The 18,422-nt window shown below is 29.5% G+C and overlaps 1 protein-coding gene across 1 annotated transcript in view; it reads left to right on the forward strand.

Annotated features, from left to right (window-relative positions):
- LOC142332349 (voltage-gated inwardly rectifying potassium channel KCNH6-like) overlaps window positions 1–18,422 on the forward strand; it is a 792,659-nt gene that overhangs the window by 344,448 nt on the left and 429,789 nt on the right. Inside the window, exon 6 of the mRNA XM_075378757.1 lies at window positions 11,627–11,780. Within this exon, the coding sequence (XP_075234872.1) occupies window positions 11,627–11,780 (154 nt within the window). The remainder of the gene's footprint in view (window positions 1–11,626; window positions 11,781–18,422) is intronic.

An 18,422-nucleotide genomic window follows, 5' to 3' on the forward strand; every position in this document is an offset into this window, starting at 1 on the left:
TTCGTAAAATTTGTTACTTGGATAACTTGAGTAACAATGATGAAGACTAACAGGAGAGACATTTCTCTTCTAATTACTTATTTTTAATATTAATTCTAACAAAGAAATCTCACAAGTTTCGGTCGTATTTTAGTTTAATGCCATATGGTAAATCTTATTATGCAGTGAAAAATTATTTACAAATATCATGTTTTTCATTCTAATTCCTCCCCCCAGGCAATCTTCTCGTAAACTAAACACAGTACAAAAAAGTGACATAAACGAATTGAAGGGAGATATCTCATGGTGACGTTGGACTTGACCTTGAACTTGAGATTGACCGTTATTTCAAGGTTAACACGATATTTTCAAATAAAATGAACTATTTTCGACTCCACCAATGAAAAGAGCGGAAAATTATACGTCGGATTATGTGTGAATGTGGTCATACATATTCCGTTACACCTTGGATCTTTTTTGAAGGTCATACGGATAACTATCAGAGATAGTGTTTTACGAGTGCTGGATTATTTATGCAGATATTTGCAATCACTGGTTTCTAAGCTATGAGAAGAGGATTGCTATTTGGTACTGTCTTCGAAATTTAACAAATCATGTTAGTCGGATAACATATGTGATTAATTCCTAAACCATGACTTCAAGGAACTGTTAAAATAAAACATAATCATAAAGCGTCATACTAAATTCAAATATGTCAACGTGACTTTTATTGCTCATTCTATTGGCGCTGATCAATTAAGATAATTTCATTTGAAAAACCTCGATGACTTTGGAACGACCTTCAAAGAGGACATCAAGGTCATGTTCAAGGTCACCGTAAATGTAAATTTAATATTGTGACAAGGAATCCTAATTTTACAGTTACTTTCTTAACGTGCATTCTTTCTTTTTATTACAAGTGATCGGATTGTAGCTTTAAATTTTTGGGTCACAATAATTCTAATGAAGAAGAAATTTTTTTTTGTCTTCATTCATTTGACTGGTTTGTTGTAGCTCTCCAAGATTATCTATCTAGTGACATTTTTTTCATTTTGGTATGCTCCCTACATCCTCCATCCCTAACAATTTGTTCTACATAAACCAAACGTTCCCTGTCCCTGCACAATTTTTCCCATCTACCTGTCCCACCAATATTAAAGCGACTATTCCAGGATGACTTAAGATGTGGCCTATAAGTCTGTCTCTTCTTTCACTTATATTTTTTCAAATGCTTCTTTCTTCATCAATTTGCCGCAGCAGCACTTAATTTGACACTTTATCCACTCATCCGGTTTTTATCATTCTCCTATAGCACCACATTTTAAAAGCTTCTAATCTTTGCTTCTCAGGTACTTCGATTGTCCAGGTTTTTCATTTCCATATAAAGCTACGCTCCAAACATATACTTTCAAAAATTAATTTATGTTTAAAATAATTTTTTATGTAAGCAAATTATAATATTGATCGAAAGCTCGTTTTGCCTGTGCTGTTCGGCGTTTTATATCGCTCCTGCATCGTCCATCTTTAGTAATTCTACTTCCCAAATATCAAAATTCTTCTACCTCCATAGTCTTTTCTCGTCCTACTTTTATATTCATGGTCCATCTACTTTATTTCTACTACATTTCATTACTTTTGTTTTGTTCGTGTTTATTTTCATGCGATAGTTCTTGCGTCGGACTTCATCCATACTATTCATTGTTTCTTCTAAGTCTTTTTATACTCTTAGCTAGAATTACTATATCATCAGCAAATCGTAGCATCTTTATCTTTTTACCTTGCACTGTTACTTCAGATTTAAACTGTTCTTTAACATCATTAACTGCTAGTTCTATGTAAAGATTAAATAGTAACAAAAAAATTTTAATTAATAAAAGTAAAGATTAAAGTAGAGGATAGAGAACATACTTGTCTGACTCCCTTTTTTATTACTGCTGCTTCCTTACGATCTTGTATTATTACTGTTGCAGTTTGGTTCCTATAAATGTTAGCAATTGTTATTCTATCTCTATACTTGAACCCTAATTTTTTTTTTAAATACTTAACATCTTATTCCAGTCTAAGTTATCAAATGCCTTTTCAAAGTCTATGTATTTTTTTTGCTCTTCCTTCTACTATTATTATCTGTGCGCTGAAATTGCTTCTCTAGTCCCTATACCTATCCTGAACCAAATTGAGAAAAACAGATATCGACAAAAATACTGAGCGATTCGATGGTATGTTTGCCATGATTAAGAAAACTTTTAAAATATTTAAGGAAAGTACTAAACAATTCAAATAATTTTTTGTACCGCTTATTTAATTCTTTTTTGCCAAACCGATCATCTTTTTTAGAACAGCTAGTTGTCTTTAAAGACCGCTTGTTCCTAAAATTTAAACTATTCACTGATGAGTTCAAAACACAGTATGTAGTAAACAGTACAAAAAAATTAAAGAGAAAATAAAATTGGTATCTTTAAGACTGGCTGTGAATTTGGTTTGGTTTAAGCAGATAATATAACTCACGATTTACACTACTTAAATCATATACTTTTATGTTCATGATTTAAAATTCATGTACTAAGTAATTGTTAGCCTGATTACGTTGCTTAGGTCTACAATCGTTATAAAAATAGTCTTACTTTTGTGTAAAACTGGTTAAAATGTAACCAGATCAGTGGTAAGATTTATTTTACTGATACATTATCCGAATGAATACAACGAAATAAGGAATATAGATTTCTATGATGACAAAATTTTTACCATACTGCAAAATATTGTGTTCGATAGATCGTTTGAAGACGCCTTTATTTAAAAATATTTGCCTTATAGGTAAGCTAATGATAATCTTTTTATGTTTTGTAGCCGCAGTATTGAATCGTACTCAAGTTTATGTTTATTCTTTTTTCTCTATTAAATATTTAACACTATATTCAATATCACTTATACCACGGAAACTAACGACATAATATTTACTCATGTTCTAAAATAAGATATGCAACCTTGCGGTATGGAGCAATATTTATAATCTATTGCCAACTGACATATTTCCTTATTTGACAGTACGTAACAGATTTTTGATTATTTGACTCTCAAACAGGTTAAACGTTTTCATTGTTTTAGAAAAAATATATAAATCTACTAACTATTGAATTATTCAATAATTTGTAAGCTTCTTTTATTAGTATTTATTGGTTTTAACATTAGTCTTTTTTATTCCCTTTAAGCTTGTTTTATGTACGAGTATATTTAAAATGAACGTATTATTTTCTTGCGTTCATTGTTTGCGTAGTCTCATTCTTTGTGATAAAAATATTTTGCGCCCAGTTCACGAATAACTGAAAACTCTAAATTTTGAATTGTATTCTGTAACGAAGGAAGTCTTTTATTATTGTATCAACGTTTCCGTCAGCTAGAGATTCAATTTTCACGGTTGAAGTTGTAAACAGAAACAAATCATCTTTCAATATGTTTCAATAGCTTTACTTTAAAGCGAATTTGCTATTCTTGCATATATTGAGTTATTTTATGTTATAAAACCTTCTTATTTTTTACGTCGGAATATTGATATTTAAATGTAACCAGAAAATAAATATATCCTTATTACGTAAAAGTCAATGGAAATATATTTTCTACCAAATCACAAACTGCCATAACTCAATTTTAGATTTCTGTATGTTGCTGACAATTAAGGAAATCGGTATAAATTTACCGTAAATTATCAAAAGAACGCAATTTTTGAGTTGTATTCTTTAGTGGCTTAAGATTGAAATGAAAAGAAATAATTTAATCATTTAATCATTTTCTAGAGGGAAAGTCGTCCAAATTATTACGGCTTTAAGATTTTTACTTTCTTAATTATTAATTGAAAAAAAAAACATCTCCAATAAAGTTTGCTCAGTAGACGTTATAATTGCATAAACTATAATGTTACATTTTAAAATTGGCATTTTATACTTCTATTATAATTACTTTCTGCTTTGTTTATTTATTTTACAAACAAAAACCTTTTCTTATAGTATTTTTATATTAAAAAGCCAACGTATTTTAGACACCGCTAGCTCTGTTAATACTTACTGAATATCAATCTCCAACAAAAAAAATTTTGTTGGAGATTAATGTTTTTTCTCCCTTCATGAGTCAAATCTTAATAATTTTGGGTAGAGAAGAATTAATATGGCAAAAAAAATTTTGCTCTAGTTTCTGTGATATACTATAGGTGGAAATATTTTATTTAAAAATATAAAGATAAAACGGTAGGTTTTAATTACATATACTAACAACATCGAAAGTCCATTTGACATTTTTTTAATGAGAGTACATTTTAAGAGTTCTTAATTAATGGGAGAACACTTGGCAGTTAATTGGATCTGAAGAGAATCATGTGATGGCTTCATGAGATCGGTGTATTTTGACTTTTCTCTTGTATGTGAGATCCGGAGCATCCCTACACACAGACCAACATTAATCCGCAAGCATTGTTTCATTCCAACGGCCCTGATATCTTTTTTCATTACATCCTGATGGAATCTTTCTTCATGTTTATCACTGACAACTTCACAACTAGGAGGGAAAATGTCCAGGTGTGAGTGAAGAAAACGAATTTTAAGGGACATGTTGTATACGATTTGATAGAAGTTTTGCAGGAATACTGTCACCAATTGACTGTAGTTTTCATCTCTTTTGTTGCCTAAAAATCAATGAATCACTTCCTTTAAGGCTTCCCAAGATTCCTTTTCTTCCCCCTCTAAAATTCGGTCAAATGCAGAATCCTTTGCAAGTTGTCGAATTTGAAGCCCAACAAAAATACCTTCCTTAAGTTTTCCATCAATAAGTGTAGGAAATCTGTCTCTTAAGTAGTTAAAGGCCTGTCCTTCTCGGTTCATACTTTTGACAAAATTTTCTATCAAACCCATCTTTATATGAAGGGGTGAAAGAAGAACATCTTTTGGGTTAACGAGATGGTCGAAACGACATTTTCCTCGCTAGAATTAAGATTTCTTGCTGGCCAATCTGTTTGAAAACAATGTGAGTACCCATCCCTACTGTCCCACGTACATAAAAAGAAGTCGTATTAAGTGTACCCCAGTTGCATCCCTAAGAGTACAGCTATGACTTTTAGATCGCCACAGATTTTCCACTTGTGTTCAAGTGGAAACCATATTTGATTGAGTCTGGGAAGATTACCATGTTGGCATAAATCTCCTTCATGTGAACTCTCTTTTATTGTTTAGCCTCTGGAACCACCGTAAGGTATTACTCAGAAGACGAATGATGATGATTTTTATGAATGTACAGTCTTGTACAGTCACAAATCGACCATTCCTGAAATGTATCGTTAATTGAAATAATTGAAACCCAACCATCAAAGACACTGGTATTCACATGTACTATTCAAATCCGTATAAAAGTAATTGTCTTTTCTAAGTTTTGAACCTTAGAACTCTTGACTTCGAAATCAACTGATTTGGGATGACGAGTTCACCACTTGACCAACACCCTGGGTTTCCTTCACGTGAACTGCATGATCAACAGGAATAGAAGGAAAACGGTTGCTGATGGGAAGTAATACATCTTTCAAACAAAGCTTTGAGGAGTCTACGAAAAGCCTGCAATCAGTTGGATCATGATTCGAATTCAAACATTTCATCAAGCTATTAACGTGCAGCAAACAACAACAATGTTTTTTTTTCTCAAAAAAAGAGAATAGATCTCTATGACGATGTCTGCACTGTGAGACCCTGACATCACGCTGGAGAAGATTTCATTGCCGTAGTATTGACTCTAGAAGTTCTGCTTTGTCCTTAAAAAAAACAAGGTCTCGAATGAGATCATTGAATTCCGCTTGACTCAATCTTTGCGGTTTTACATCTTTTTGTCAAAATCAGAGTCATGGTATGTATAAGCCTTGTTGAGTTCTTCAACACATTCTTCATTTTCTACTTCAAGCTAAAAATTTTGTGGTGGAGAAGGAACTCGTAAACTGCCTGAATGTGGGATGGGTTGAGTAGCAGATGGAAGATTGGAGTATTAAACTGTTCCTCTTTTTTCTATTGACAATTCTACCTTTATAGGTGGAGTCAAGCAAAAATAGTAATTATCTATATGGTTTGTAGGGTCCCGCCAAACCAAAGGCACAGCAAAAGCGATAGATGGTTATCTGTTTTTCAATCATTTTCGTAGTATAACTGGACAAGGGTTGCAACAAATATGTGGAGCCCATAATTTATCCTGGCCCCCTACCTTAATACCAAAATAATTCTGATAGGCAGTCTTCACAAGAGGCGTAAGATTGCGTTTCTGTGACGAAACTGTTATTTAACCACAAATGTAACGAAAAATAATCACTGAATTTACACATTTTCGTGGCATTTTGATTTAACAAATTTCTCACATCAAAAGCACTAGAAAACCAGAAATTATTCACTAATCACAACACAAACAATATGAAGCTCATAGTTACAACAAGAGTAATAATGTTTATAACCTACAAACAACTGGAGAATGTTGTGTTTTGTGATTTAACAGGTGTGGCAACTCCAAAAACAAAATTATCCCCAAACAAAATATGTAGATCGGGTAAATAATGATATGTCATTGTATCTCCAAAGCAAGAGTTAATCGGTCATTTTATGGTGATTTTTGAATTCAGCAGATGGAAATACATAAGAATATGTAAATTTTGAGCCTGAAACATTTTAATTGTTGGGCAGTGTTATCTATCGAGATATATATATATATATATATATATACATGCAAATATAAATTATATGAATAATCTACTATATAACTCGAGACTTGTGCATGGGAACTGAAATAATGTTTTCTTTTATTTAAAAAGTGTTGTAGGTATAAATTATACTTTAAAAGTAAAAGAATAATGTTTACTTGCCTACTATTATTATTTCCTCGCAAGTGATAGAATGACAGTTATACTAAGAACATTTAGTGTTATCCGTATAACTAAGTACTGTAATTTATTTACAAAAAAATATTAACAAAGAATAAAACCAGTAAAAATCTTGACTTCAATTATTTTACTAGTTTTTTAATTTTCTGAATATTATTTAGCTGATGGCTAAAAACTTTCTTTGGCCTTATCGTTTTGAAAACAGCAGTATATAAACAATTTTAATGGAATCCCGAAACATTTGTCTGTACACTCATTACATACTGTCAAGCAATCATTATATACAGATTATAGTGGCCGGTTCCCAAAACAAACATACAAAACCTTGTTTACAACGTCAATCTGCGTTTTATCCCTTTTCTATCTTCATGGGAGGTAATCAATCACTAAATCTTTCTTGAATTATCTTAAGTATTTGGTATGTAGATTAAGGTAAAGAATTATGTCAAATTTATTTACGACTTCGTAAAGTAAATCCGTGTTTTAGCTCTCACTGGATATTGCTCTTTTCTAAATAAAATTAAAATTATGTTTTATTATTTGAATTCATTATTTTATTAAATATGGAAGAAATCAGAAAAGTTAGTTACCAGCTAACTGAGTTAGCTTAGAGTTGACTGCCATAAAATAAGTAAATAATTCATTACGACTTAATTTCCTATGTGTTCTCTTAACGTTATACAACCTGTAATTTGTGCTGATGATTATATTGTACCTGACAATAATCAGGTTTTATTTTGCTGAAACAAAAGTATATTTTGTTTCAAATGAAATAGTCCATCTCAGCGAGTCGTCTGAGAATTCAATATATTCCAAAATTTTACTACTTCACTTGCACTATGTTTACATATGAAAAGCTTTCCACCATAAGTAAAGTTGTCTGGATATTTCTGAACTTAAACCGGTACCTTGAGAGCGAGTCCTCCTATTGGAAACCATTGGCCTTTTTATGTAATTAAACTATTAATTTGTAATTAATCGTATGTACCGAACTTCAAATCAATTTATTAAATTAATCGGTCTATTTATTTCCTTCCACGCACTTTAACTGCGTCTTAAATGATTTTAAGGTTTATTTCTATTTTTTTCTTAATTATGGGTAAAATTTCGTCATCAGCTCTTGTGATATTTATACCTATTTTAAAAACTTAAGTAATTCACATTACCTTAATATGTTTAATTTTAAATAAAATTAAATTCTATTTCGTAGTCGATATTTGCATGCTCATTTTAAAAATAGGATAGAAAATTTATTTTTGCTTGCTGTAAAAATTAATGGTTATTTTACCCTAAAACTATTTTAGATATTTATGGAATCAGTTTCGGCTTTTTTTAAATTGGCCTTGTAAATGATCCGAGTTCGATAATGTTATACACTGAAAATAGTTATTTTCAATCCATTTTATCACTTGATCGTGTTACACGTTACAATACATTATAAGGATAAAATAGAGAATTAATTATTTAAATGATTGAATATTTACATTTTAATAATGTATTCTTTATGTTAATATATGGAAATGAATCTTATGCTTTTTAAATTCTATTTTAAATCTGGACTCGTTAATAATAACACAATAATCGAAACATTTCGTCCATGTAGATTTCGAGACAAATTTATGTGGAACTGTTGATGAGTTGTTGAAATATTGAACGAATATAATTCTGACTGGACGGCCATAATTGATTTAACAGATAAATAAGAATTGTCATCAACATCTGTACTTCAGTTTCAACTTTTCCGCACAAGTGACAATTTTATCACTTACGATAAGTACGTATCCTTAAATTTTCTTTTACCTGTCTTTGTAAGATTGAAAGTCTTTGTAAGTTAGGCAGCCTTATTCCTGTTCTTTATTTTATCTCGTACTAAGTTTGTTTATTTTTTTAACTACTGCTTCATTTCCTTTTTTTCTATGAATGTAATTTTCATATTTTTTCTTACGCTGTGGAAAGCTAACAAAATTATAACGTTAACACTCCAGTTTCAATGATTTCAAGAGATTTGCTATGAAAGGAAAATCTACTGCGTGATTCTCTCATTTTATTATTTGTTTATTAGATGCTTATTTTTGCATGTGTTCACATTTAAATAACTTTTACATCCATCAAACTGTGGATCCTATCACCAAAAAAATTTCATCCCTTAAATGAAATGAGGATGAAAATGTGTGATACAAATACTATTTAACGAGATCGTTATTAATATTAATTTGAAACTATTTTATTTGAAACAAGTAAATTTGCTAAAATTTAGATTGAAACTTTCTAATGTAATAATCTATCTTTTAAATTACCTCATTATTTAACGGATGTGTTCTTTATTTTGGAAAGGATGCTGAAGAAATAGAATCTCATAAAAGCTTCATTTTCTGGATTTAACTTTGGCCAAAGGAAACTGTTGGAAAAATTGGAGCATGATTTTTTCCGGAAAAAGATATCCCCTCTTAAAAGATTATAGTAACTTCTGTTAGTACTGGTTTTTGTTATAATAGTCTTTTGTAATTTTTCAGTTTGCTTATGAAATGTATCGACTAGTTAAAAATGTAAAATTTCAACTTATATAAATATTAAAACATCTTTCATCAATCTATATGACGTAACAATTGTAGCGAGCTCCTTCTATCACGGCTCACCTTTCTAGCTATTACATTTGTAATTATCAAAAATTTTATGTATGTGTTTTCTGAAAAATTAACCTGTTCTTCACACTTGACTTTATTTTGAACAATAATTTTTAATGCTTCATATTATAATTTAAAATTCTATCCGTGAATCAATATAGTTATTTAATCTATCAGATAGAAAATTCAGAAGTATGTACGTATGTCAAAATAAAAATAACCATTATAAATTTTTAATAATGTCAAGTTTATATTAAGTGAAGTGTTTTTCCAGTTGTCTATTCTTTTAAAAAATTTTGAAAAGCAATTAATGTTGTAAATTGATGTAAGAATCTATTAGCTGTCTGGTTTAACCAAAATTAAGTTAAAATCACTTTTATGGTATTATTGTTTATATTCGCACGTAGTACGTTTTCAATTATGCATTATACAAATTATGCATTAATGAGATTATACATTAATTTAAAAAATAAACTGGAAACTTCACTGATTATACAGCTTTGACTGTTTCTAAAATTTTTAATTTTTTCATTACCAAAACTTTAAGGATTATTGACATAAATTCCATAAACAATCATTCGATGTTTCAAGTAACTGAAATTGAAACATGTGCTTCGTATTTGAATTTCCGGCTGATATAGAATAAAACAGGCTAAAATATTTATTTTCAAAAAAAAAATGGTATCTCCCAGATTTTTTCATTTGTCTACGTACCGAAGTAGCTTTATTACTTTAAAAATAAGAAAATTTTGTTACACAATTCCGTATAAACTAGTGAGCATGTGTGCTCCTGCGTGAACGCTCGTGTTTATGTATATTTTGGTCTGTATAATGACTATACACCTAAAGTTTGGTTTAATCAATAAGTCAATCATTAAAATTCATGGAGTAGTTCGTTTACTGAGGAAATTCTACGTATTAAATTAGTTTAAGATACCTGATGCATTGAAGAAATATTTAGATGGATGTTTGCTAATTGGCCTAGTGAGTTATATATGTTAATCAAATTATATTCGAGATTGTATTAGAATACCAAAACTTAGTATTGTATCATATATCAATCACAACATTAAGGCTGAACAATTTATGCTAAAGTGTCATAAATTCTCTTTCTAAAAATACACTTTAAAGAAATGATCCGAACTTTGTAATGCTAAAGTTGGTTGACATGAAATTATATTCCCTTACATACTAGCATCCGCATCTCGGTTTCACCCGCCCCATATAGTTTCTTGCGTTTACTGTCGCGGACAGGGAATATGTAGCCGGTCATGGCTCGATATACTTGCCCTTTCCGTGGTGGGGGCCAAGGAGCAAATCCAGAATACTCTGTCTTTTGGATCTCGCTGTGTATAGAATAGAATAATAATAATGATAAATAAAAATTAAAGTATGTTCAATTTATAAAAAAATTCAGTGTATTGTAATTTCTTCAAAGCAATAGGACCGAAAACATTGTACTGTGTCAGTACAGGATCTGAAACTTAAAGTGATCTAAGAATGTGGGTTTCAAAACAATCGGCCTCCATCTTAAAAATATTAGTTTTAACTAGTTAATCGTACTTTGTACGGGTAAAAATGTATTTTACCCGGTTTTAGCGTTTACCCCACTAACACCGCTGACAGTACACCACGGTGACCGTACAACGTTTCTTATCATTATTTTTTTAATTTATTTTTATTCTATAGTTTTTAGTTAAGTAACCGTAGGCAGGCGCAGCCAGTTGCGTTGCGTATACAGTAACAGTGGCTGTGTTGGTTGAGCAGTCGCGCTGTACACTGTCACATCCCTTAAAAGGTCAAAATTAAAAAAAAACCGAAAATGGTTTTTAAATATCTGAAGTTTGCAAGCCCCAATCATGCGAATATCTTGTTTAGTAATGGAGAAAATTTGCAATAATTATTCAATTTTTTTTTACCCTTCTTTACCTCTTTAAATGTTGAATTTCGAAAAATCTAGAAATTTTTATTTTATATATTTGCATGAAAACTAAACGCATCAAAAATTAAGTTAATATCTTCATTTGTTAAAGCTGTATGCATATTTTTTCCATATTGATTTATTTTTCTGTAATAAATTTGAAACTGTAAGCAAATTACTGCGTGAATATATCATTGAGTTGGAATGTTACAGGTTTCACAACGAAGTATGTCTCTGCCTTGGGAAGATGAAGGGTCAAATGGAGTTCCCCATACCAGTTCCTTGGACGCAATTTCTCGCCCCAAGAGAACTAGCCACGAGTCTCAACCTCCTAAAGTTCCAAGCCGAAGTGCCACTGTTGGAGTGTGTCAGTAAATTTATTTTATCTCAATCTTTTATTTTCCATTGAAATATGAGAAATTGTACAAAATTAAGTCACAATGAAATAAATGAATTATTGTATGCAATAATATTTTCTTGTAAGTAGGGGATTTAAGTCTATATCAATAGAAGATGTGTATGACAAATGTCAATTAACTTCATTCATTTAGTACTGTGTAATAGGAAAATAATAAAATATCTTCGACGTAATGAATTTATTTATTATGTTATTTTTATTTGATTTTCGTGTTCTTCATAAGAGAATAAATTATAAGCAGAATCATATTTTATCTAACCATCAAAATATTTCAGTGAACCAGTTTGTTGCCATTTTCTATGTACCTGTGTTAACTTCCGGATTTAATAGTTTATACGAGTAAACAGTAGGCGTTTTAGTCAAAAACTGGTGAAATAGGATTTTAGTAAGCGACTGACATGATAGTTAATATTACTAAATTTAAATAAAGGCACAAATATGCACAGCTTTAAATATTATGTAATTTAAGTTTTATTGGAATATACCACGTTTGATAGGTATTTTGACACAAATTGGTTATTATACCTTATCCAGAAATTTTACTCAGATGCACATAAAAGTTTCTTAGAAATGTTATAATTTACAATTTTAAAAACGCCTAAATTTTGTTAAATGAAGTGAAACGTTATTCTTTCAATTAACAAATGGTGCCTTTAATCAAGATAGACTTTCAATATAATTAAATTTAATACATTATATTTTTAATTAATTTAAGATAAGAATAAATATTGTATATAATTATTGAAGGATTTGTACATTGTATTGAAAGAATTTAAATGAAGAAAAGATTTGTAAATATTATTCCTAGCTGTTATCAGTGTTAACGTATTTGTTTCATCATCGAGATGAAAGTTTTGGAATATATTAAATCAGTTTTTGCTGTTTAATTAGTTTTGTATTCAAATTTCTTTTTATGTGTTTATTATATTTTAATTTTTAGCTTTATTGCGCTTCATAATAAGTGGCACGTGACCATTTTTTCTCAAAATTATGGTTTTATAAGCTCTCAAAAAAGATAAATAAATATGTTGCCGTAGAAGTTTTGAAGTTATATTCTATAGCGTAATATTTGTAATGTAGTGAGTTGCCTAATGGTTATAAAACTGAAGAAGACTGATGTAATTAAGCGACTTACCTGCTTTAGTTTTCATTGACTAATTATAAAAAGGTATTCATTTAGTGACAATCAATTGAAATGAGATGTACATAATTTTCATGTTTTTATAAAATGAAAGATACCATGTTAACGGAACTACTGATTTTAACTTTTACCGCATTTAAACAGAATGAATTACACGTTTAAGTTTACTGAATTAAATGTATATTATATTATATTGTTATGGTACGGCTCACCAGAACATTTCTGAATATCATACAATCACTTACCAACAGAGTCCGTAACCTACTCCAGATGCGAGACGCCTTTAGAAAATTAAGATTGTTATCAAATTATATAATCATCCGATAGGTAGCGACATCCTTTAAAACAGCAAAGGGCGTAGTTAGAGTTACATTCCAATTTTTCTGGCCATTTACAATTTCCAAAGAATAAGTACCGCTGTTACAAAAAGCCTAAATTAACATTTGAAATATTGGTTAAATATTTCTTGAGAAGAAAAAAATTCTCTTTTAAATCAACGGTATTACTCTCAGACTCATCTTGTACAAATGAAATTACGTTTATGTCAATAATTATTCACCGCTAAACTATTATTATTTATATTTGGTAATCCACATTATTTCTGGTAAAAAAATAATTTATAAGATGCTGTCTTCAGTAGCAGGTGTGTTTCCGGTGAAAATTTTTGCAAGCTCCCTTTATCAGTGCAATTTTGCAGTTTTCATAACCCTTTATAATTTTTAGAAATCCACTATTTGCTTTTTTCAGCTTCTCAATAGTCTAATTTCGATTAATAAATGTGGCTCCAGTGCCTAGTGAATTGGTTTATATTCGTTACAGTCAAAGAATCGATGATCCTCAGTTCTATTTGTTGTGTTATATGTAGTATGATAATTTGGATAAAAAGTTTTTCTACAGTTTTTAATTCAAATATCAGCCAATACTAGTTAGGTTATAATTTCTAACATAATATTTATACATAAACTTCATACTTTAAAAGTAACTTGGGAGAATTTATAATTTTTTATTGTTTATTTTTGTTACATGTCAGAAAAATTATGTATACTGATGTCTGTTTTTATTGTGCGTTACCAGAACATAATAGTGATGAAAACATTGAAAAAAATATTGTAACAATAATAAAGTAACATAAATATTCACTCGACCCAGTAAAATTATCTGTTAGCTAAAATGTGAAAGACAAAATTGTTACGCTTAACTTTCATCAGGTGCAGAAAACTTGTGATTTATTTATTTACCCATATTAGTTTTTTAATATGAAAACAGTTCTTAAGATCTACTCAAGATAACATTTTTCTGTTGCATTCATCAACCTAGTGCGTAAGATCACGTCTTAATTTTTAAAGATTAAGTTACAGAATTTAGATTACGTCACCGCTTTAATTGTAACTAAATTTCTGTCGATCTCTTATGTTCTATATTGTGTCGTAACAACAGTATTCGGACTGAATAAAATTCAAAATATTTAACTGTCAGTTCAATATAAATTACTAGGACATTATGGAGAATAAAATTTTAAATAAATATTGGTAATAATGTTATGAAAACAATTTAACACTTTATATGACTGTGTTTCTGAATAATGTTATGAGCCTATACTAGGTTTTATATCCGTAAATAAATTTAAATGTGAAGCTTGTAATCCTGGTAATTTAACTGGAAAGTAATTCGGTCAGTTAATATGAACTACCATAACTTTTTTGAAGCCGATTGCAAAATACATAAATAACCGCAGTTGTGGAAAACAGCTGTTATCCCCGATTTTAAATCAATAATCGGGTTTGTCTTTCCTTCTTACCTTTGCAAAGATTATAATTACAAGCTAAACCTAATTATATTATTTTATGATTACTAGATAATAAATTTTATTTTTCAAATTTAATGTGTTATTGCGATTAGTGTGCCTTCTAAACTACTAACATCAATTAAGCTCGCGCTTTATTTGTAATAAAAACCCTTATTTAAATTTCGTAGTATTCCTTAGAATTTACTAGACTTTAATAAAATTCTCTTGACCGATTTGTTTTTCATTTACAGAGCAATACTTTTTGCTCTGATTGAAAACTCTCTTAAGTTTCAATGTCGTTTAATAATTGTTTTAGAATTTTTGCTTTTTCCCGGTGCTCTTTCTGATGTACGCTGTTTTTTATTTCAAAAGTGTGGTTGTTATTTGTGTGATTACTTGCTTTCATAAGATAAGGTATTTGCATTTGTAACTGCTAATATTATTCAGTCGTGTTGCAATATGAGAAATATTGTTGCGACTTTAATAATCATTTCGTCAGAACATTTATTGAAGAATTCTAGTATCTAATTTTAAGTTATGACTTTTCACAGTGAACTTCGACAGATCATCAACTGAGGATATTCCACCAAGATTGAGGCCTCATACGCTAGATAATTTTTCTCAAGGTAAAAAAAAAACAGTGCTACCATTGCAAAATGCCTCGCCTCGTAGCCTGCCTTGTTACTAACCCAACCTTACGAGTAGTTGGCCTCGCCTCATACACGCCACTCATTCGTCTCGCAATTGAATAATTTGTATAATATTTAAATACGTGAGAATGTTTAATAAATACAATACATAAATATATAATGCACATTGATCAGTTTTATAAAAAAATTATATATTTATTGTTATTATTATGAACTGATATCACATTTTATTAATATCACTCTCACATCACTGCCTGTTATTAGCCTATATTTATTATAATTCAGATCGTATAATTTCCATCACTTTTGTATATATTATATATTTATTAATTTATTATTATTACTTTTTTTTTATTTTACTTTATTGGTATGAAATCTGATCTTACTTTTTAAAAAATTGCATAATCTATTGTAATATTTTTATAATATTTTATTTAAGCATTTCATATTTTTTGGCTTCGCATTCAGAATGCATTCCGAATGAGTGTAATGAGTACATCAGTGAATGTATGCATAAAAATGAGTGTATTCAAATGCTCACTCTTCAGCGGTTTGGATGTGCAGTATCTGAAAACTGTTTATTTATGCTTGTAAATATGCTCATGATTTCTTGTTAGCAGAATGTTTGGTAAAACTTAACTTATTTTACGTGTTTAGTTGTTGTCAATCTTCAAGGCTTTATAAATTAAATATGGGATTAATGTGATAAGTTTTATCACATTTCATTTGTTGATGTATTTTTTTCAATTTTCCTAGTCCAGAATATTTTGTATATATCATGAATTTTGAAGGATATTTGACATAGTAACATTATTAAAGAAATATTGACTTTGAGCTGTGAGTATATAGTAATTAGTTATTTTTTAAGTTCTTCAAAAAGTCTAATTATTATCTATAATTCAAAATTGAATCCAATTCTAATCGAACTATTAGTTGCAAGGATTGTGTACAGTTGATAGATTAAACAAACCGATCAATAAAATAAGATCTGCTTCAAAACTTTCTAACTGTAATACCTAGTCTCGAATATTATTAAACAAAACTTTATATTTTCTTAGTATTTAACTTAAAAAGCCAACATACATATACTATCCTTACAAATTCTGTGATTAGAAACATTTTTGCTTAATATTTCAGGTTACAAATATTAGTATTTCCCCTGATTATTTTAGTAACGGTGATTGTTTTGCTGTATAATACATTATAAGTAAATAAACTGGAGTTTTATTCTGAAAAGTGGCTTTTAGTTTTTTTCCAATAACAATGATTATCGTTTGTGGTGACATGTTTTGATCCCTATGTTTTAATCGAATTGAATATGTTTTAATCGAATACTTAGAATCAATCAAATAAGTAAACATCCTTGAGTGAAATTTTGTAAATTACATTCATTGATTTTGATCGTCAAATATTACAAACTCACGAATCGTTACTCTATCCCTGGCAATGTTTTCATATTATAGCTATTTCCAAACAAAAAATTGTTTTTAATTACTATGAACTGAGACTTTTTTTTTGACTTAAGTCAAATTGCTTTAGAAGTTTAATATATCCCCACAGAAATTAAAAATTACAGGGAACCTAGGAAAACTGTTTCTTTTAATTTAAATCATTTTTTAACTTAAACGAATTGCGAGAAGATTGTCTGGCAGAATTTTTTCATTATCAAATAGTAAAGTGATGACCTTTACTAACGGATTTAAAACATTCGTATTATTTAATGAAAACTTATAAAAATATTATTGAACAAGAAATCTTATAACTAATGAGGCATTCACTTCCCCATCAAATTTGTATTTCAATTTTCTGACATGATTTATCTTTCTTTTTGTACAGCACTAAAACCTTCTTTTTTTTTCTTTAAGAAAGTAAAATTATACTAAATTACTTCTCTGTTTAAGTATTATCTCTAATTATGATACGTTTTACAGTTGGTTTTCTATTTGTAGTTCAGATTTGCTTAATGTAATTGCTTGAACAATGCAAAGAACCTTTTAATGCTGTCACTGTATTATTTATTTAAAAAATTAAGGATAAATTAAGCTTTATATTGTCCCTTTTTTAATGCCATTTTATTCCTGGTTGCAAATAATATATTTTTGATGATTTTTTTACTTCCTTCTACGAAGTAAAGGAAGCATTGTGATCGCGAAAAATGTTTGTGTTCAGATTTCAACAGAAATATCAATTTTTACCATCCCTGAATCCTTTTTGACTAGTTTCGGACTGACGTCTGTACGTACGTAGGTATGCATACGTAACCCACCGGGTTGGTCTAGTGGTTAATGCGTCTTCCCAAATCAACTGATTTGGAAGTCGAGAGTTATAGCGTTCAAGTCCTAGTAAAGCCAGTTATTTTTACACGGATTTGAATACTAGATCGTGGATACCGGTGTTCTTTGGTGGTTGGGTTTCAATTAACCACACATTTCAGGAATGGTCGAACTGAGAATGTACAAGACTACAACTTCATTTACACTCATACATATCATCCTCATTCATCCTCTGAAGAATTATCTAAACGGTAGTTACCGGAGGCTAAACAGGAAAAAGAAAGGTATGCATACGTACTCATCTCGCATAACTCAAAAACGATTAGCCGTAGGATGTAAAAAATGTTGGATTTATGACTGTTGTAACATCTAGTTGTGCACTTCCTGTTTTGATTACAATCGACTGACCCAAAAGTATGTAAAAAAGCCCAAAATTTCCAAAAATTTTGATTTTGGACTTTTTCTTAACTGCAGTAATAAGCCCTCATTTACAGCTATTGAACGTATACAAAAGAAATTCCAGTTAAAAAAAGTTAAAAAATAAGTAGTTAAAGTTAAAAATATTAAAGTTTAATTTTCATTGTTTCTAGTGCTATAGTCAAATAAAATTTTAATTAATGAAATATTTGGATCTTACAAAAAAAGACACATCGGTTCGAATCAGACTTCATCTCCATTATTTTAACTTTTTTAAATTTATTTTTTAACATTTAAAAAAGTAAATATATTGATTTATTAATA

Source organism: Lycorma delicatula, chromosome 1, assembly GCF_047948215.1.
Source record: "Lycorma delicatula isolate Av1 chromosome 1, ASM4794821v1, whole genome shotgun sequence".
NCBI classification, from domain to species: Eukaryota; Metazoa; Arthropoda; class Insecta; order Hemiptera; family Fulgoridae; genus Lycorma; species Lycorma delicatula.